We start from the raw sequence: 20994 nt of genomic DNA, 5'->3' as shown, positions 1-20994 counted from the left end.
CCCAAGACCAAGCATGCAAGGAACACACAATCCAAACCCTCCTGACAGATGGCCATCCAAAAGCTCTCTTGACAGATGGCCATCCAAAAGCTCTCTTGACAGATGGCCATCCGAACTCTCACTTTGCTTGCTAAGTCTTTCTTCTCATGGAATCACAGAGGTGGAAGTGACTCCCAAGACCAAGCATGCAAGGAACACACAATCCAAACCCTCCTGACAGATGGCCATCCAAAAGCTCTCCTGACAGATGGCCATCCGAACTCTCGCTCTGCTTGCTAAGTCTTTCTTCTCATGGAATCATAGAGGTGGAAGTGACTCCCAAGACCAAGCATGCAAGGAACACACAATCCAAACCCTCCTGACAGATGGCCATCCAAAAGCTCTCCTGACAGATGGCCATCCGAACTCTCACTTTGCTTGCTAAGTCTTTCTTCTCATGGAATCACAGAGGTGGAAGTGACTCCCAAGACCAAGCATGCAAGGAACACACAATCCAAACCCTCCTGACAGATGGCCATCCAAAAGCTCTCTTGACAGATGGCCATCCAAAAGCTCTCCTGACAGATGGCCATCCAAAAGCTCTCTTGACAGATGGCCATCCAAAAGCTCTCCTGACAGATGGCCATCCAAAAGCTCTCTTGACAGATGGCCATCCAAAAGCTCTCCTGACAGATGGCCATCCGAACTCTCGCTTTGCTTGCTAAGTCTTTCTTCTCATGGAATCACAGAGGTGGAAGTGACTCCCAAGACCAAGCATGCAAGGAACACACAATCCAAACCCTCCTGACAGATGGCCATCCAAAAGCTCTCTTGACAGATGGCCATCCAAAAGCTCTCCTGACAGATGGCCATCCAAAAGCTCTCTTGACAGATGGCCATCCAAAAGCTCTCCTGACAGATGGCCATCCAAAAGCTCTCTTGACAGATGGCCATCCAAAAGCTCTCCTGACAGATGGCCATCCAAAAGCTCTCCTGACAGATGGCCATCCAAAAGCTCTCCTGAGAGATGGCCATCCAAAAGCTCTCCTGACAGATGGCCATCCAAAAGCTCTCTTGACAGATGGCCATCCAAAAGCTCTCCTGACAGATGGCCATCCGAACTCTCGCTTTGCTTGCTAAGTCTTTCTTCTCATGGAATCACAGAGGTGGAAGTGACTCCCAAGACCAAGCATGCAAGGAACACACAATCCAAACCCTCCTGACAGATGGCCATCCAAAAGCTCTCTTGACAGATGGCCATCCAAAAGCTCTCCTGACAGATGGCCATCCAAAAGCTCTCTTGACAGATGGCCATCCAAAAGCTCTCCTGACAGATGGCCATCCAAAAGCTCTCTTGACAGATGGCCATCCAAAAGCTCTCCTGACAGATGGCCATCCAAAAGCTCTCTTGACAGATGGCCATCCAAAAGCTCTCCTGACAGATGGCCATCCAAAAGCTCTCTTGACAGATGGCCATCCAAAAGCTCTCCTGACAGATGGCCATCCAAAAGCTCTCTTGACAGATGGCCATCCAAAAGCTCTCTTGACAGATGGCCATCCAAAAGCTCTCTTGACAGATGGCCATCCAAAAGCTCTCTTGACAGATGGCCATCCAAAAGCTCTCTTGACAGATGGCCATCCAAAAGCTCTCTTGACAGATGGCCATCCAAAAGCTCTCCTGACAGATGGCCATCCGAACTCTCGCTTTGCTTGCTAAGTCTTTCTTCTCATGGAATCATAGAGGTGGAAGTGACTCCCAAGACCAAGCATGCAAGGAACACACAATCCAAACCCTCCTAACAGATGGCCATCCAAAAGCTCTCCTGACAGATGGCCATCCGAACTCTCGCTTTGCTTGCTAAGTCTTTCTTCTCATGGAATCACAAAGTTGAAAATGACTGCAAGACCATGCAGTCCAACCCCATTCTACCATGCAAGGAACACACAATCCAATCCCTCCTGACAGATGGCCATCCAAACCCTGTTAAGGAAATTTCAGATTTCATTGGACTCAATGCGGCCACATGAGATCCCACTGCTCTGATTGTTAAGATGTTCCTGTCATTTGGACCCTTTAGTACGAAATTTGTACTAAACTTGACACAAAGGTGCAATAAGGTCCACTTTACGTCATCCAATAGACCAGGGATGATGGGATTTACAGTCCCTTCACACACTTCCGCAGACAACTGCAACCCACACCAATGACTGATCAAGACCAACCTTGGCACACAAACCCCCCATCATCCACTTTACGTACTCCTGTGGTTTGAGGGAACAATGGACCAGGGATGATGGGATTTACAGTCCCGTCACACACTTCCTCACACCATTGCAACCAACACCAATGACTGATCAAGACCAACCTTGGCACACATGCCCCCCATCATCCACTTTACGTCCTCCTGTGGTTTGAGGGAACAATGGACCAGGGATGATGGGATTTACAGTCCCGTCACACACTTCCTCACACCATTGCAACCCACACCAATGACTGATCAAGACCAACCTTGGCACACATGCCCCCCATCATCCACTTTACGTCCTCCTGTGGTTTGAGGGAACAATGGACCAGGGATGATGGGATTTACAGTCCCGTCACACACTTCCTCACACCATTGCAACCAACACCAATGACTGATCAAGACCAACCTTGGCACACATGCCCCCCATCATCCACTTTACGTCCTCCTGTGGTTTGAGGGAACAATGGACCAGGGATGATGGGATTTACAGTCCGTTCACACACTTCCGCAGACAACTGCAACCCACACCAATGACTGATCAAGACCAACCTTGGCACACATACCCCCCATCACCCACTTTACGTCCTACTGTGGTTTGAGGGAACAACGGACCATGGATGATGGGATTTACAGTCCCTTCACACACTTCGCCAGACAACTGCAACCCACACCAATGACTGATCAAGACCAACCTTGGCACACATACCCCCCATCATACACTTTATGTCCTGCTGCGGCTTGAGGGACAATGGACCATGGATGATGGGATTTACAGTACCTTCACACGCTTCCTCAGACAACTGCAACCCACACCAATGACTGATCAAGACCAACCTTGGCACACATACCCCAGATCATCCACTTTACGTCCTGATACGGCTTGAGGGACAATGGACCATGGATGATGGGATTTACAGTACCTTCACACGCTTCCTCAGACAACTGTAACCCACACCAATGACTGATCAAGACCAACCTTGGCACACATACCCCAGATCATCCACTTTACGTCCTGCTACGGCTTGAGAGACAACGAACCATGGATGATGGGATTTACAGTCCCTTCACACACTTCCTCAGACCACTGCAACCCACACCAATGACTGATCAAGACCAACCTTGGCACACATACCCCCCATCATACACTTTATGTCCTGCTGCGGCTTGAGGGACAATGGACCATGGATGATGGGATTTACAGTACCTTCACACGCTTCCTCAGACAACTGTAACCCACACCAATGACTGATCAAGACCAACCTTGGCACATATACCTCCCATCATCCACTTTACGTCTTCCTGTGGTTTGAGGGAACAACGGACCATGGATGATGGGATTTACAGTACCTTCACTCACTTCCTGAGACCACTGGAATTGACACGAATGACAGAATTGGACCAAACCTGGCACACATATTCCAAATGACACATTTTACATGTTGCAGCACTTTGGGGGGGGGGGGGGGGGGATGGACCAAGGATTATGGGATTTGCAGTATTTTCAAACACTTCGTCCTAGTCTGTAAAAGCAGAAGAAGACAAGCCCGTTCCCTCCTCCGTGGGACCTCCTTCCAAATATGTAAACATGGCTCTCGTCTCCCTTTCTCGCTGCCTTCTCTTCCTCAGCTAAACATCCCCAGCAATTTAAGCTGCTTCTCAGAGGGATGCGTGGCTTCCAGACCTTTGGACCTTCCATCCGGTCCATCTCCATCATCATCATCATCATCATCATGTTTATAGGAGCCCCCAGATGGCGTAGTGGACTAAGTGACTTGAAGGTTGGGTTGCTGACCTAAAAGCTGCTAGGTTCGAATCCCACCCGGGGAGAGCGTGGATGAGCTCCCTCTATCAGCTCCAGCTCCATGCGGGGACATGAGAGAAGCCTCCCACAAGGATGGTAAAAACATCAAAACATCCGGGCGTCCCCTGGGCAACGTCCTTGCAGACAGCCAATTCTCTCACTCCAGAAGCAACTCCGGTTGCTCCTGACACGAAAAAAAAAATCATGTTTATATCCCATTTTCCCCCCCATAAAGAGACTCAAAGCGGCTAACATTCAAAGCATTACAATATAATTTAAATATATAAAAATATTAAAAGGGTATTAGACTATAAAAACTGTGTTGTCGAAGTTTTCATGGCCAGAATCACTGGGTTGCTGTGAGTTTTCCAAGCTGTCTGGCCATGTTCCAGAAACATTCTTTCCTGACATTTTGCCCACATCTATGGCAGGCATCCTCAGAGGTTGTGAGGTCTGTTGGAGACTAGGCAAGTGGGGCTGAAATATCTGTGGATGCCTGCCACAAAGGTGGGTGAAACATCAGGAGAGAAAGCTTCTGGAACTTGGCCATACAGCCTGAAAGACTTACAGCAACCCAGAACTAAACAAGTTCCTGAACCACCTCAACAGCCTCTACCCAAATATCTAATTCACCATGGAAAAGAAAATGAAGGGAAACTGCCATTTCTAGGTGTCTAGTCATCCGCAAACACAATCCACAATTGGGCCACACAGTTTACAGAAAACCGACACACATAGAATCATAGAGTTGGAAGAGACCTCGTGGGCCATCCAGTCCAACCCCATTCTGCCAAGAAGCAGGAAAATCTCATTCAAAGCACCACTGACAGATGGCCATCCAGCCTCTGCTTCAAAGCCTCCACAGAAGTAGCCTCCACCACAGTCCGGGGGAGAGAGTTCTACTGTCGAACAGCCCTTCTCACAGTCAGGAAGTTCTTCCTGATGTTCAGGTGGAATCTCCTTTCCTGTAGTTTGAAGCCTAGTCTCCAGGGCAGAGATAGATACCTACATAAAAACTCCAACCATCACTCAAGTCAAAAAAGAAGCACAATCAAAGCCCTGGCAGACTGTGCACAAAGGATATGCGAACCTCACCTCCTCCAAGGGGAACTAAACCACCTAAACTGGGCTCTGCAGGCCAATGGAGACTCCACCACAGGCCATCAGAAGAGATGCCAGGCCAAGAACAAGACACGAGAGCAGAGACAAAGATCCACCCAGAGGAAAAGCATGCTTACTATACATCAAGGGAACCACATAGGGAAGCTGTTGAAGAAACACAACCCTACAAACTATCTACAAACCCACTAAGAAAATCCAACAAATGCTACGGTCAGCTAAGGACAAGAGGGATCCTCTCACCTCTGCAGGAGTCTACCGGATACCATGAAGCTGTGGACAAGTCTACACAGGGACCCCCCATGAGTCAAGGAACAGGAAAGGCAGTGCAGATTACTTCATCCAGAAGTAATCAGCTATAGCAGAGCCCTTGATGAACCAACCTGGACACAGAATATTATTTGATAACACAGACATGCTGGACCACTCTCACAACCACCATGCCAGACTGCACAGACAAGCCACTGAAATCCACGAACATGTGGACAATTTTAACAGAAAGTGTGAAAGTGAACAAAATCTGGCTCCCAGTATTAAACAACTCTAAAATCAGGACAGTAAATAAAGAACAACACTCAGGAAACAGGAGAATTCCAGGCAGGAAACAATCAGGGTCAGCTAACACCTCCCAACAAAGGATTCCCACAGACAGGAAGCAGCCAGGCCTTGAAGCTGCAAGGCCATTCATTGTGGCCAGCTGCAACAGTCACACTTGTCTCAAACAGACAAGAGTTCTTTCTTTTTCCCACCCTGGACATCATTCCACAGGTATATATATAAACCCCACTTGCCTAGTTTCCAACAGACCTCCCAACCTCTGAGGATGCCTGCTATAGATGTGACGAAACGTCAGGAGATAATGCTTCTGGAACATGGCCAAACAGCCTGGAAAACTCTCAGCAACGCATGACAACACAATTTAAAATCTATGAATATTAAAACAATATTAAACACTAATAAACGAATGACTTGGCTTGCTTTGCCCAGGACGGGATGCAGGGTCCTGATTGCAGAGCAGGACTTCCCTCAACCAGGTCCTCAGCCCGGCTTGTAGGTCTACAGCAGACCCCCACCATGGCCTCTCTGTGGTTTCTTTCCCCCTTAATTTTGCCTCACAGGTGTAAACAAACATCCCTGAGACACAGCTCCCCTCCCCCTCTCCTCCCCCTCCTTTCCTGTTTGGTCTGTTTCTCAGAAATGGGCAATCTACCGCCTTCTCATTCTGGATTCCCATCAGGAGACTTCCCCAGGTTTCCGTGACCCAGAGGACAAAGCCCTCAGACCCGCCCCCAGGAGCACATTGTGGGATGACTGCGGTGCATCTACACTGCAGAATTAATGCAGTTTGGCACTGCTGTGGCTCAAGGCTTTTCAAGGCCTGGGCAGTGGCAGTTGAGGTGGGTGGAGAACCTTGAATGTGCATCTTGGCATAGGCCGGATGGAGCTGTGTTTGTCTTCTTCTGTTGTTCTGAGGCTAGGGCAGTGGCAGTTGGGATGGAGAAAGGGCCTTTCATCTTCTGCTCACCAGAGTTAGGGCAGTGGCAGTTGGGATACAGGAGCACATTTCGTCTCTTTTAAGGACTGAAACACGAAGCAGCTCTGCCTGTCATTTCTCCTCTCTTTCCAAGGCCAGGGCAGTGGCAGTTGGGATGGAGAAAGGGCCTTTCATCTTCTGCTCACCAGAGTCAGGGCAGTGGCAGTTGGGATACAGGAGCACATTTCGTCTCTTTTAAGGACTGAAACACGAAGCAGCTCTGCCTGTCATTTCTCCTCTCTTTCCAAGGCCAGGGCAGTGGCAGTTGGGATGGAGAAAGGGCCTTTCATCTTCTGCTCACCAGAGTTAGGGCAGTGGCAGTTGGGATACAGGAGCACATTTCGTCTCTTTTAAGGACTGAAACACGAAGCAGCTCTGCCTGTCATTTCTCCTCTCTTTCCAAGGCCAGGGCAGTGGCAGTTGGGATGGAGAAAGGGCCTTTCATCTTCTGCTCACCAGAGTCAGGGCAGTGGCAGTTGGGATACAGGAGCACATTTCGTCTCTTTTAAGGACTGAAACACGAAGCAGCTCTGCCTGTCATTTCTCCTCTCTTTCCAAGGCCAGGGCAGTGGCAGTTGGGATGGAGAAAGGGCCTTGTATTTGCTTCTGGTCCTTGGTCTAATGAAGTCCTGTTTGGAAAGGGAGTGGGATATAAATAAAGCTGCCTTATCATCATCATCATCATCATCATCATCATCATCATCAAACTCTTCAGGCAAAGAAGGCTAATAACCTTGTAAAACTACAGGTCCCAGGATTCCATAGCACGGAGTCATGGCAGTTAAAGTGTGGTCAAACTATGTCTCTTCTACAGTAGATGCTACATCCTGACAGCAGTTGGACATCCAAGAGAGAGTTTTGATTGGAACATGTTATCTTGTAAATCGCCTAGAGCATCTTGGATGGAGGGCGATTAATAAGTAATTAAATGATGATGATGATGATGATGATGATGATGATGATGATGATGAGATGTGGCTGTGCCTTTGGGTCATCAATTCATAGAACCATACATTTGGAAGAGATTTATTATTATTTTATTATGACACAGCAAACAAGATAGATATGCTGGATTTCATTTCACGAAACCACAAGTCGAACACTTCCCAAGTGTCTAGGACTGTGTGATGTATTTTCGGATGATGCGTGCAGATCCCAGCAGGGTGGCCTTTTGCAGTTGGCAGATCGTGATTTTGTCAATGTCTATTGTTTCCAAATGCCGGCTGAGATCTTTTGGCATGGCACCAAGTGTGCCCATCACCACCGGGACCACCTGCACTGGTTTCTGCCAGAGTCTTTGAAGTTCAATCTTGAGGTCCTGATAGCGGCTGAGTTTTTCCTGTTGTTCTTCGTCAATGCGACTGTCACCTGGGATGGCGACATCAATGATTCAAACCTTTTTCTTTTCCACAACTGTGATGTCTGGTGTGTTGTGTTCCAGAACTTTGTCAGTCTGGATTCGGAAGTCCCACAGTATCTTTGCGTGCTCATTTTCCAATACTTTTGCAGGTTTGTGATCCCACCAGTTCTTTGCTGCTGGGAGGTGGTACTTGAGGCATAAGTTGCAATGAATCATTTGGGCCACATAGTTGTGCCTCTGTTTGTAGTCTGTCTGTGCAATTTTCTTACAGCAGCTGAGGATATGATCCATGGTTTCATTGGTTTCCTTGCACAGTCTGCATTTTGGGTCATCAGCTGATTTTTCGATCTTGGCCTGAATTGCCTTTGTTCTGATGGCTTGCTCCTGGGCTGCAAGGATCAGGCCTTCTGTCTCCTTCCTTCTTCAGGGTCCCATTCGTGAGCCAGAGCCAGGTCTTCTCCTTATCAGCTTTTCCTTCAGTTTTGTCAAGGAACTTTCCATGCAATGTTTTGTTGTGCCAGCTGTCAGCTCTAGTTTGTAGTGCGGTTTTCTTGTACTGCTGTGCTTTGAGGAGTTTTTGATTTTTGACTTCAATCAAAGCAGGTTCTTCACTTTGCTTTATATATTCTGCCAGGTTCTTCTTCTTTGACTGCTTGTTTTACTTGTAAGAGTCCTCTGCCTCCTGATCTTCTATTATTATTATTATTATTTTTATACCCCACTTTTTCTCTCCACAAGGAGACCCCCCCCCCAGGGCCATCCAGACCAACCCCCTGCCAGGCAGGAAGGAAGACACAATTAAAGCCCTCCCAACAGACGTCCATCCAGCATCTGTAGAAAAATCTCCAGAGAAGGAGACTCCTGCTTCTTAGGGCAAGGCTCCGGCTGGCCTCTTCTTGGCATGGGTGCACACGCATACATGCTGTTTTAGCCATTCAGTAACATCTGCAAAGCGTTCACAGTTGTGTAACCCACATTCCACAAGAGTAAGTGCTGAGCACAGAGTCACGCAGGCCTGGATGGGGCATCACGAGCCACGAACATCTTTAATGCAGTCACTTTGAGCCTCCTTGTAGAGCAGGCATGGGCCAACTTCAGCCCTCCAGGTGTTTTGGATTCCAACTCCCAGAATTCCTAACAGCCTCAGGCCCTTTCTTTTTCCCCCTCCGCCGCTTAAGCATCCCAACACACTGAGATGTTGGATCTCCTGCTTCTCCCCCACAGTGGATCCCACATGTGTCTCCTATAAAGGGGCCTGAGGCTGTTAGGAATTCTGGGAGTCGGAGTCCAAAACACCTGGAGGAAGGGCCAAAGTTGGCCCATGCTTGTTTTACAAGGATTTCAAGGTGACTTAAAGCAGAAGCCAAGGGTCACATCCTGACACCAAGCAGCCCTTCCTTCCGAAGGTAGCATTCAAGACCCCCACCCCCACTCTCTACATATCTATCTTTCTATCTTTTGAGTCTGTTGGGAATCACCCTGGACTACTCAAGTCTAAATGTAGTCAGATAGATGATAGAGTTAGATGGAGGGAATCCTTTCCCCGTTCCCAACAATGCCTAGATAGGATTAACCATTGTTTCCTGCTTCCCGTCCTATTTAGGTCAGCCCACCTAGAAATGTGATCTCTCCTAGGGCTTTGCTGTAACTTCCCCAATTTGGCTTTTGGAATGTTTATGGCCCTAGAGAAGAAGCAACCCACAAGGCTTGGTCGCCATTCCTGCTTCCTGCTTTGTTCCAGAGAGGACGCACCTCTGTCCTCTATTAGTCAAGATGTAGCTATCTAGAGCTTTGTTATTTTAATCCATCCATGTGTATTAGAACAGGATAGATTAGCTAGTTAGGTCCAAACCTTTTCTATCCATCAATGGATTTCTTTTTACCTCAATAAATGCTTTTAAACTTTAAAGCTAACTTTGCATCCCTTTGCCATCCTGATGACAGAGGCCTTCCAAAACTCACACTGCGTAAGTTTCACCGCTGCTGCAATTTTTACTCTGCTATTTTAATGGGAATTTACCTCATAAAGAGATTAACAGCTCATCCATTCCCAACAGAGTCCCCTTCTTCCTCTGGACACCTTCCAGCTTAGTCAATCTCTCTTTTGAACAGTGGGACACAGCGCGATTCCAGGTCAAGATGCCTGACCAAAGCCAAATGGAGAGGCACCATGGCTTCCCTAGATCTGGACACTATGTTCCTTTGATGCAGGCCAAAATCCCATTGTCCACGAAGCCTCCAAGATCCCTTTCCCATGGAAATTCTGTTGTGGAGCCAGGCATCCCGCACGGTGTCTCTGTGCCTTTCGTTTCTTCTGTGTCTCTTCCCCAGGTCCTTCTTCTCCCCAACCCGCCAGGACAGAGGCCCGGAGGAGGCCAAAACCTTCTCCCACTTTGGGACCTTCCAACCACAAAAATGTCATTCTAACACTCACTTCTCACTGGGGTGGGGTGGGGTGGGGTGGGGGGTCTCTGGGCAGTCTTAAAGCAGGGATTGCAGACCCTCCTTCTCTCCCCCAGGAGCCAGAAACCTTTGAGCCTTGAGGCCAAAGCAATGCTTAACACTGAAAGGTTTCCCCCACATTTATGTCAGGCATCCTCAAAGGTTTTGATGGGGGATTCCAGGCATGAAACAATCAGGGCTAGCTAACATCTCCCAACAAAGGATTCCCTCAGGCAGGAAGCGGCCAGGCTTTGAAGCTGCAATGCTATTTATTTATTTATTTATTTATCTATCTATCTACATTCTGCCCTTCTCACCCCGAAGGGGACTCAGAATGGATCACATTATACACACATAGGGCAAACATTCAATGCCCATAAACACATCAAACCCAGACAGAGACAGACAGACGCAGAGGCAATTTAACCTTCTCCTGAGGGGATGTTCTATTCTGGCCACAGGGGGGAGCAGCTGCTTCCTCATCCACTCTGACGGCACTTCCTCATTCCAATGTCATAAATTAGTTAAACTTGCCTCCCCGCTTTTATAAGTGGTACCTTATTTCCTACTTGATAGATGCAACTATCTTTTGGGTTGCTAAGTCAGCAACGAGCAGGGGCTATTATTAATTTATTTATTTTAATTGGCGGGTGCTCACCCCGCCACAGGCTGGCCTCGAACTCATGACCTCATGGTCAGAGTGATTTATTGCAGCAGGCTGCTCACCAGCCTGCACCAAAGCCCGGCTCCGATTTAATGCTAATCATCATGGTTACCAATGACAACATTCACATTTGCCTCCAAAAGACAAGAGTTCTTTCTCGCACACTGGACACTCCACAGATATAGAAACTGTCAGAAATATTTAAAAAATTGACTATGTATTTTAATTACAAAAAAATGTGAGTCAAGCACTAAAAAGGTGAAATATGCGAGTGTTACTCTGAGGAGAGTGGGTAGACCATCATCTATAAAGCCCTAAACGGTTTGGGACCCACCTACCTCCGTGACCGTCTCTCCCTCCATAAACCTGCCCGATCTTTACGATCATCCGGGGAGGCCCTTTTATCACCACTGTCTTTATCCCAGGCCCGCCTTGTGAGTACAAGGGAGAGGGCCTTCTCTGCTGTGGCCCCCCGACTATGGAACTCACTGCCTACTGAAATCAGGCAAGCTCCCACTTTGTTAGCTTTTAGGAAAGACCTGAAAACATGGCTCTTCCGCTGTGCTTTCGGTGAGTAACTTCTGTTATATATTTCTGCGTTACTCCCCCCCGAACATCTATCCTCTAAACTGCCCATATGTCTCATATGTCCCTGTCCACATTGGAGTACCCCTCTGTCCCTCACACTCCGGGTTTTGTCTTTGTGTTCATGCGGCCTGCTCTTGTTTGACTGTTTCTTGATTTCTTGATGTGATGTTTATTATTATGTATTGTATTATTTTTAATTATGTTATGATATGCTGTTTTATATTTTACTAGCTGTGCCCAGCCACGCGTTGCTGTGGCAAAGGATGGTGGTATAGGAAATAAAGTATTGAGGAATTGGTGAAAGTTAAGGTAAAGTCGAAGGCTTTCATGGCCGGGATCACAGGGTTGTTGTATGTCTTTCGGGCTGTGTGGCCATGTTCCAGAAGCATTCTCTCCTGACGTTTCGCCCACATCTATGGCAGGCATCCTCTGAGGATGCCTGCCATAGATGTGGGCGAAACGTCAGGAGAGAATGCTTCTGGAACATGGCCACACAGCCCGAAAGACATACAACAACCCAGTTAAGGTAAAGGGTAAAGGTTTTCCCCTGACATTAAGCCCCCTTCTATGAGGCCCCTTCTACACAGCTGTATAAAATGCACACTGAAGTGGATTATATGACAGTGTGGAGTCAAGATAATCCAGTTCAAAGCAGATAATATAAGATTATAAATGGTTAATATAGCTGTGTGGAAGGTCCTTGAGTCTACACTGCCATATAATGTAGTGCCAATTAGATAATCTGTGGAAGAAGCCTAAGCGAGGCCTAAATCTGCCTATCCCCTAACTGAACCCTGGCTGTTCCTTGGCTGAGTCGGTTGCTAGGAGACCAAGTGGGCAGAGATTAGCCCTCTAAACTGGCAGCAATTGGATAAAAAACAATTGTTGCTCTCCCTCTAATTAGGACTTTATTTTTCTTTTCTTTTTGTTGTATCAACCTAGAGGCATGGATGATGGGTCGTGTTGTCAAATTTTGAGGTTGGGGGGCCTGTAGTTTTGTTGTTTTGTGAATTGCCGTGATGCCATCACTCTTTTATATATATAGATTATATTGTATTGCTTTGGGCATGGCCCCATGTTAGCCGCCCCGAGTCCCCGCTGGGGAGATGGTGGCGGGGTATAAATAAAGTTTTATTATTATTATTATTATTATTATTATTATTATTATTATTATTATTATTATAGGCCAAAGGGGAAGGGGGCGGGAGGGGGGTCCGTGGAAAGAAGACCACGAAGGGCCCCCCCATCCCGCAGGAGAGGCCCTGAAGCCCCCAGCCCCGCAAAAAGGCCGCAGAGGAGGAGGAGGAGGAGGAGGAGGCCGGGCTCTCCGCCTGTTTGCCCGAAGCAGACGCCGGGCTCCTTGCCCGCCCCGATGACACAGCAGCAGAAACTGCAAAAGCAGCCGTGCCCGCAGGATCCAGATGGGATCCATTAGCACAGAAGGAAGGAAGGGGGGGGGCTTCTGAACGCCATGGGCGACCCACACCAGACCCCTGCTTCGCGCAGAGGCCGCTTCCTCAGCTCACAGGCCTTGGAAATCATTGCAGAGCGGACAAAGGAGGGTCCGAGTCAAGGGCCACTCTGCCCTCCCAACTCGAACCATTTTGTGCCTCGACAAGCCATCCCACTCCATGGAAGGAGGTCTGGGAATTCTCCTAGAAATATTATATACCAGGCATGGGAATTGTGGGAGTCGGAGTCCAAAACACCTGGAGGGCCAAAGTTTGCCCATGCCTAGTATATACTCCCTAAATTTTCCTCCTGTAAATCCGTATCCATGAAGCGAGGACGCTCACAACAAACATTTAGTATTACAGTAGAGCCTCACTTTTCCAACATAAACGGGCCAGCAGAACATTGGATAAGCAAATATGTTACATGTTATATGTTATGATAATAAGGAGAGATTAAGGAGAAGCCTATTAAACATCAAATTAGGTTATGATTTTACAAATTAAGCACCAAAGGATCATGTTATACAACAAATTTGGCAGAAAAAGTAGTTCAATACGCAGTAATGCTACGTAGTAATTACTGTATTTACGAATTTAGCACCAAAATATCACGATGTACAGTAGAGTCTCACTTATCCAAGCCTCTGGATTATCCAAGCAATTTTTGTAATCAATGTTTTCAATATATCATGATATTTTGGTGCTAAATTCGTAAATACAGTATTTACAACATAACATTACTGCCTATTGAACTACTTTTTCTGTCTAATTTGTTGTATAACATGATGTTTTGGTGCTTAATTTGTAAAATCATAACCTATTTTGATGTTTAATAGGCTTTTCCTTAATCCCTCCTTATTATCCAACATATTCGCTTATCCAAGCTTCTGCCGGCCCATTTAGCTTGGATAAGTGAGACTCTACTGTATATACACCCTAAATTTTCCTCCTGTAAATCCATATCCATGAAGAGAGGAAGCTCACAAGAAAACGTTTAGTATTACAGTAGAGTCTCACTTATCCAACATAAACGGGCCGGCAGAACGTTGGATAAGCAAATATGTTGGATAATAAGGAGAGATTAAGAAAAAGCCTATTAAACATCAAATTAGGTTATGATTTTACAAATTAAGCACCTAAACATCATGTTATACAACAAATTTGGCAGAAAAAGTAGTTCTATATGCAGTAATGTTACGTAGTAATTACTGTATTTACGAATTTAGCACCAAAATATCAGATGTACAGTAGAGTCTCACTTATCCAATGTTCTGGATTATCCAACGCATTTTTGTTGTCAATGTTTTCAATACATCGTGATATTTTGGTGCTAAATTTGTAAATACAATAATTACTACATAGTATTAATGTGTAACGAACTACTTTTTCTGTCAAACTTCTTGTATAACATGATCCTTTGGTGCTTAATTTGTAGAATCATAGCCTATTTCGATGTTTAATAGGCTTTTTCTTAATCTCTCCTTATTATCCAACATATTCGCTTATCCAACGTTCTGCTGGCCCGTTTATGTTGGATAAGTGAGACTCTACTGTATTGAAAACATTGACTACAAAAATGCGTTGGATAATCCAGAACGTTGGATAAGCGAATGTTGGATAACTGAGACTCTACTGTATTATTATTATTATTATTGCAACTATATTATTATTATTGACACAACGACATAGTATGACACAGCAAACAAGAGAGACAACTATATTATTATTACTATTATTATTATTATTATATTGTATGACACAGCAAACAAGACAGATGCTGGATTTCATATCACAAAATCACAAGTTGAACACTTATTATTATTATTATTATTATTATTATTACACAACTCAACAACAACAAAAATCCCAGTGCCTTGGTGTTTTAGGCTTGTTCCTGTGTCTATTTGGAGCACTGATTCAAAAAATGGCTCTATCTAGTTTCTTTGGGAGAGCAGATGGAGATAGATAGATGTCATGTATCTTGTATCTCAAAAACTAGACATGATGGGGGAAAATGGGTGCCATTTTTGGAACCAGCAGCACAAACAGACCCCGAAACAGGACTCACATTGGAGGCATCAATGGGTCAATGTTGCTATTATTATTATTATTATTATTATTATTATTATTATTATTATTATTATTATTATAAATATGTAATGTATTGTATATACTTATAATATTGATAATAATATTATAATGTAATATAATATTATACTAATAATAATTTAATATAAGAATATTAATTATATATTAAATGTAATATTACTAATAATACTACCATATAATGATATAGTACAATATAGCAATTTAATGCTTATATTGTGCTATGCTAATAATATATTGTATATACATTTGATTTGTAAGCTGCTCTGAGTCCCCTACGGGGTGAGAAGAGCAGGATATAAATGTAGTAAATAAATAAATAAATAAATAAATAAATAAATTATTGGAGGCCGTCCCAAGTTTACAAACATTCGACTTGCAAATGGCCATGACAACAGGAAGCGAGAGGAATCTACCTCTCAGGAAGAAGGGAAATCCACTCCTGGAAAAGTTATTATCATGGGGGAAAGGTGTCTCCAATAATAATAATAATAATAATAATAATAATAATAATAATAATTTATTTCTTATATGCCGCCTCCATCTCCTCGAGGGGATTCGGGGCGGCTCACATGGGGACAAAGCCGTAAAAATGTATAGTTGACATATACATAAAATAGTACAAGTTACAACATTAAAATAAAAAGCAAAAGCCAAACAATTTTAAAAACTTTAAATAACTACATATCAAAGTAATTAGGCAAGGGAGTGGGGCTGTCTCCAATGAAGCCTTCTCACCAATCCTTGATCCCAAACAAGCCAAATCTTCCAAACTCTCATTCTCACAGGGAGAGAAAATGAGATGAAATCTTCTAAACAGGGGCACAAGTCGCAACACAAACACTACAGGGATATTGCCTTTTCCTGTGTGATCCAAAGCTAAGAAATATGTAGTGTGTCCATAAAGTCTCTTTACCATCTGAAGTCTCGTTACCATTTAAACATCAGGCATGGGCCAACTTTGGCCTTCACTCCAGGTCTTTTGGACTTCAACTCTCACAAGCCCTCCAGGTGTTTTGGATTGCAATTTATACCAGTTGTCAGGAATGGTGGGAATTCTTGGTAGTCCAAGACATCTGGAGGGAGGGCTGAAGTTGGCCCAGGCCTGATTTAAATGGTCTCTTGTTTGTCCCTGTCCTGTTCTTCCTGTTGCACTCTTCATGCCTGTCCAATTATTGCTATGATTTGGAGACCAGGGGCGCACATCATTATTATGTTCATGTTTAATTCTCTCCACAATTCTCTCCTGCTTTTTCTCTCCACAAGGAAGGTCAAAGTGGCTTACATTAAAAACATGTCAATACCATTACAATGTACACACATGAAGACGTTAAGCATCACCTAGGACAGGCCTGGGCCAACTTGGGCCCTCCCTCCAACTCCCACAATTCCTAAGAGCAGGTAGGCTTTTAAAATACCTGGGCGGAGGGCCCAAGTTGGCCCAGGCCTGCTCTCAGGGCTTATTCAGCTTGCCCATTCTCCTTGATGACAAATCATAGAATCATAGAAAACTACACAAAAACTACAAGCATACAAGCATGGGCTAACTTGGGCCCTCCAGGTGTCTTGGATTCCAACTCCCACCATTTCTAACCACCTATGGATCAGGCATAGGCAAGCTTGGGCCCTCCAGGTGTTTTGGACTTCAACTCCCACCATTCCTAACAGCCTGCTGGGTAGACTGTTAGGAATGGTGGGAGTTTATTTATTTAATTTAATGTATTTCTATCCCACCCATCTCACCCCAAAGATGACAGGGTGGCTCACAACAAAGGCCTAGTTTGATGCCTTGAACACACATCAACATAAACAACATATACTTCAAAATGACATCATTCAAACATGTCAATGAAAACAATTGCTTAAAACCACACAATCCTCTTGGAACGAGACATTTGAGTCAATCAAGGGATCATCTGCAAACCCATGTTGTGGGAGTTGGAGTCCAAACCCCCTGGAGGGAGGGCCCAGGTTGGCCCAGGCCTGCCCTAAGGACTCCCTCACCTTGCCCGTTCCCTTTGATAACAAACTGTGGGACAACTATTATCCCTGGGATGTTAGGAGTGGTGGAAGCTGGAACCCAAGACACCTGGAGTTGGCCCAGGTCTTTGTCCTCTCGGAACTAGACATTGAAGTCATCAAGGGCCCATCTGAATACCCACGTTATGGGAACTGGAGTCCAAAACCCCCGGAGGGAGGGCCCAAGTTGGCCCAGGCTTGCTGTGGGGGCTGACTCTCCTTGCCCATTCCCCTTGATGACAAAACCTGGGCCAACTGTTAGGAATGGTGGAAGTTGGGAGCCCAAAACACCTGGAGAGAGGGCCCAAATTGACCCAGGCCTTTGTCCTCTCGGAACTAGACATTGAAGTCATCAAGGGACCTACGTTGTGGGAACTGGAGTCCAAAACCCCTGGATGGAGGGCCCAAGTTGGCCCAGGCCTGCTCTAAGGACTCCCTTACCTTGCCTGTTCCCCGTAACAACAAAGCCCTGGGCTGTCAGGAATGGTGGAAGCTGGAATCCAAGACACCTGGAGTTGGTCCAGACCTTTGTCCTCTTGGAAGTAGACACTGAAGTCAACTGAGGGGTCACCTGCATCCCCAAACCCCCTGGAGAGAGGGCTGAAGTTGGCCCAGGCCTGCTCTAAGGACTCCCTTACCTTGCCTGTTCCCCGTAACAACAAAGCCCTGGGCTGTCAGGAATGGTGGAAGCTGGAGTCCAAGACACCTGGAGTTGGTCCAGACCTTTGTCCTCTTGGAACTAGACACTGAAGTCAACTGAGGGGTCACCTGCATCCCCACGTTATAGGAACTGGAGTCCAAAACCCCTGGATGGAGGGCCCAAGTTGGCCCAGGCCTGCTCTAAGGACCCCCTCACCTTGCCTGTTCCCCTTGATGACAAAACGTGGGCCTACTATTTGCCCTGGGCTGTCAGGAATGGTGGAAGCTGGAGTCCAAGACACCTAGAGTTGGCCCAGGCTGTTGTCCTCTTGGAAGTAGACACTGAAGTCAATCAAGGGGTCACCTGCATCCCCAAACCTCTTGGGGGGAGGGGCCAAGTTGGCCCAGGCCTGCTCTAAGGACCCCCTCACCTTGCCTATACTTCTTGATGACAAAGCCCTGGGCTGTCAGGAATGGTGGAAGCTGGAGTCCAAGACACCTGGAGTTGGTCCAGGCCTTTGTCCTCTGGGAACTGGACACTGAAGTCAATCAAGGGGTCACCTGCATCCCCCAACCTCTTGGGGAGAGGGCCCAAGTTGGCCCAGGCCTGCTCACTTTGACCATTCCCCTTAAGGACAACACCTGGGCTAACTGTTAGGCCTGAGCTGTTAGGAATGGTGGAAGTTGGCGTCCAAGACACCTGGAGTTGGCCCAGGCCTTTGTCCTCTTGGAACTGGACATTGAAGTCAATGATGGGGTCACCTGAATAACCAAGTTATGGGAGCTGGAGTCCAGACCCCCTGGAGGGAGGGCCCAAGATGGCCCAGGTCTGCTCTTAGGGTTCCCTCCCCTTGCCTGTTCCCCTTGATGACAAACCCCTAGTCTGCTAGGAATGCGGGAAGCTGGAGTACAAGATACCTGGAGCTGGCCCAGGCCTTTGTCCTCTTGGAAGTAGACACTGAAGTCAATCAAGGGGTCACCTGCATCCCCCAACCTCTTGGGGAGAGGGCCCAAGTTGGCCCAGGCCTGCTCACTTTGACCATTCCCCTTAAGGACAACACCTGGGCTAACTGTTAGGCCTGAGCTGTTAGGAATGGTGGAAGTTGGCCCAGGCCTTTGTCCTCCTGGAACTGGACACTGAAGTCAATGATGGGGTCACCTGCATCCCCCAACCTCTGGGGGGCAGGGCCCAAGTTGGCCCAGGCTTGTTGTGAGGCTCCTCTCCCTCGCCCCTTCCCCTCGCCCACAGACCCCCCAATAATACTAATCATGATCCTTTCTTTTCCCCCCAAGCCAGGGCCGGACCCACCTCTCCCGTTGTCCTTGATGAACTGGACGGCGGCCTCGGGCCCGGCGCCTTCCTCTGCTCCGTCGGCGGGCTCGGCGGCGGCGGTGGCCCCGGGCCCGGTCCCCGCGGAGGCCCCGGTGGCGGCGTCGGGCTCGGGCTGGGAGAGGTTGGCGGGGGGCGCGGCGGCGGCGCCGGGGGGCGCGGCGGGGGCGGCGTAGACGTGGTAGGCGACGGCGAGGCCGGCGTGGCGCAGCTCCTGGTAGACGCCCTCGATGGTGAAGTAGAAGGGCCGGTCGTCGGTCTTGTGGTCGGCGTAGAGGAGGGCGGCGCGCGCGGTCCAGTTGAGCCCGGCGTGGAGCGCGGCGGCGAAGGCGCCCAGCTTGGCGGCCGAGGGCCCGGTCCGCACCAGGGAGCCGTAGTGCTGCGGCTGCTGCGCCGAGGGCGCCTTGTGCCCGAAGTCCGAGGCCACCGCGCCCGCCGTGACCAGCGGCAGCCCCCAGTGCGAGGCGAAGCGCGCCACCGCCGCCGCCGGGTACACGCAGCCCGGGCCCAGCAGCACGTCCGGGGACCAGTCCAGCTTCAGGTCCACCGCCCGCAGCGGCGCCACCCACTCCGAGCACGCGCCCCCGCGCTCCGACGAGCCGAACACCACGCGGAACCGCGGCGGCCAGGCCGGGCCCGGGCCCGAGGGCGAGTCCCGCTCCGCCGACGCCACTGCCGCCGCGGACCCCACGCGCTCCAGGGCCAGGTCCACGGCCGGGCGCACGCGCGGGAGCGCCCACGGGTAGCTCGGGTTGTGCTCCGGCAGCACCAGCGCCACCGTCACCCACGACGACGAAGAAGAAGAAGGGGGCGAAGAAGAGGACGAAGAGACCCCCCCGCCCTCGCCCTCCTTGGCGCCCCACGCAGGAGAGACCAGCAGGGCCAGGAGCCACGCCACCGCCACCGCCATCCTCCTCCTCCTCTCCCGGGGAAGAAGGAAGGAAGGAAGGAAGGAAGAAAGGCCGCCCACCTGGACCTCCGCCTGCCTCTCTCTCTCTCTCTCTCTCCTTCTTTCAGGACCCACCGAGGAGGAGGAGGAGGAGGAGGAGGAGGGCGCAGCGCCCCCTGCCGGACACACCCGGAACGGCGCCTCTTTCTCCACATTATCTATCTAATCCAGGGGTCCTCAAACTTTTTAAGCCGAGGGCCGGTCCACAATCCTTCAGACTGTTGAGGGGCCGGATTATCATTTGAAAAAAAAAACAAAACAAATTCCTATGCACATTGCATATGTCTTATTTGTAGTGCAAAAACAACACCAACAACAACAACAAGAACAATGAAAGAACAATACAATATTTAAAAATAAAAACAATTTTAACCAACATACATTGATCAGGATTTCAATGGGAAGTGTGGTCCTGCTTCTGGCCAATGAGATAGTCAAGTTAATTAGGGTTGTTGTTGTTGTTGTTGTTGTTGTTGTTGTTGTTGTGTGCCTTCAAGTCATTTCAGACTTTGGGCGAGCCTAAGTCTAAAATGTATTTATTTATTTATTTATTTACTGCATTTATTTACTACATTTGTATCACACCTTTCTCACCCCAAAGGGGACTCAGAATGGCTTACAAATTATATGTACATACAAGATATTATATTATTAGCATAGCACAATATTAGCATTATATATTACTATATTGAACTATACTGTAATATTATTAGTAATATTATATGTAATATAGAATATATAATTAATATTATTATATGGTATTA

At 47.5% G+C, this 20994-nt stretch overlaps 1 protein-coding gene across 2 annotated transcripts in view; it reads right to left on the bottom strand.

Annotated features, from left to right (window-relative positions):
* Positions 1 to 20288, bottom strand: part of npr2 (natriuretic peptide receptor 2) — a 93173-nt gene extending 72885 nt beyond the window's left edge. The window contains exon 1 of one of the 2 annotated variants that reach the window (XR_010003687.1): positions 19261 to 20288. Coding sequence is in view for 1 of the 2 variants with exons in the window: in XM_062972680.1 (XP_062828750.1) it covers positions 19261 to 20191 (931 nt within the window). In the remaining variant the exon portion in view is untranslated. The remainder of the gene's footprint in view (positions 1 to 19260) is intronic. The other variant, XM_062972680.1, reaches the window with a different exon arrangement.
* Between the last annotated feature and the right edge of the window lie 706 nt (positions 20289 to 20994).

Source organism: Anolis carolinensis, chromosome 2, assembly GCF_035594765.1.
Source record: "Anolis carolinensis isolate JA03-04 chromosome 2, rAnoCar3.1.pri, whole genome shotgun sequence".
NCBI classification, from domain to species: domain Eukaryota; kingdom Metazoa; phylum Chordata; class Lepidosauria; order Squamata; family Dactyloidae; genus Anolis; species Anolis carolinensis.
The sequence above is the reverse complement of the archived record's forward strand: the minus strand, read 5'-3'. Positions and strand labels throughout refer to the sequence as shown.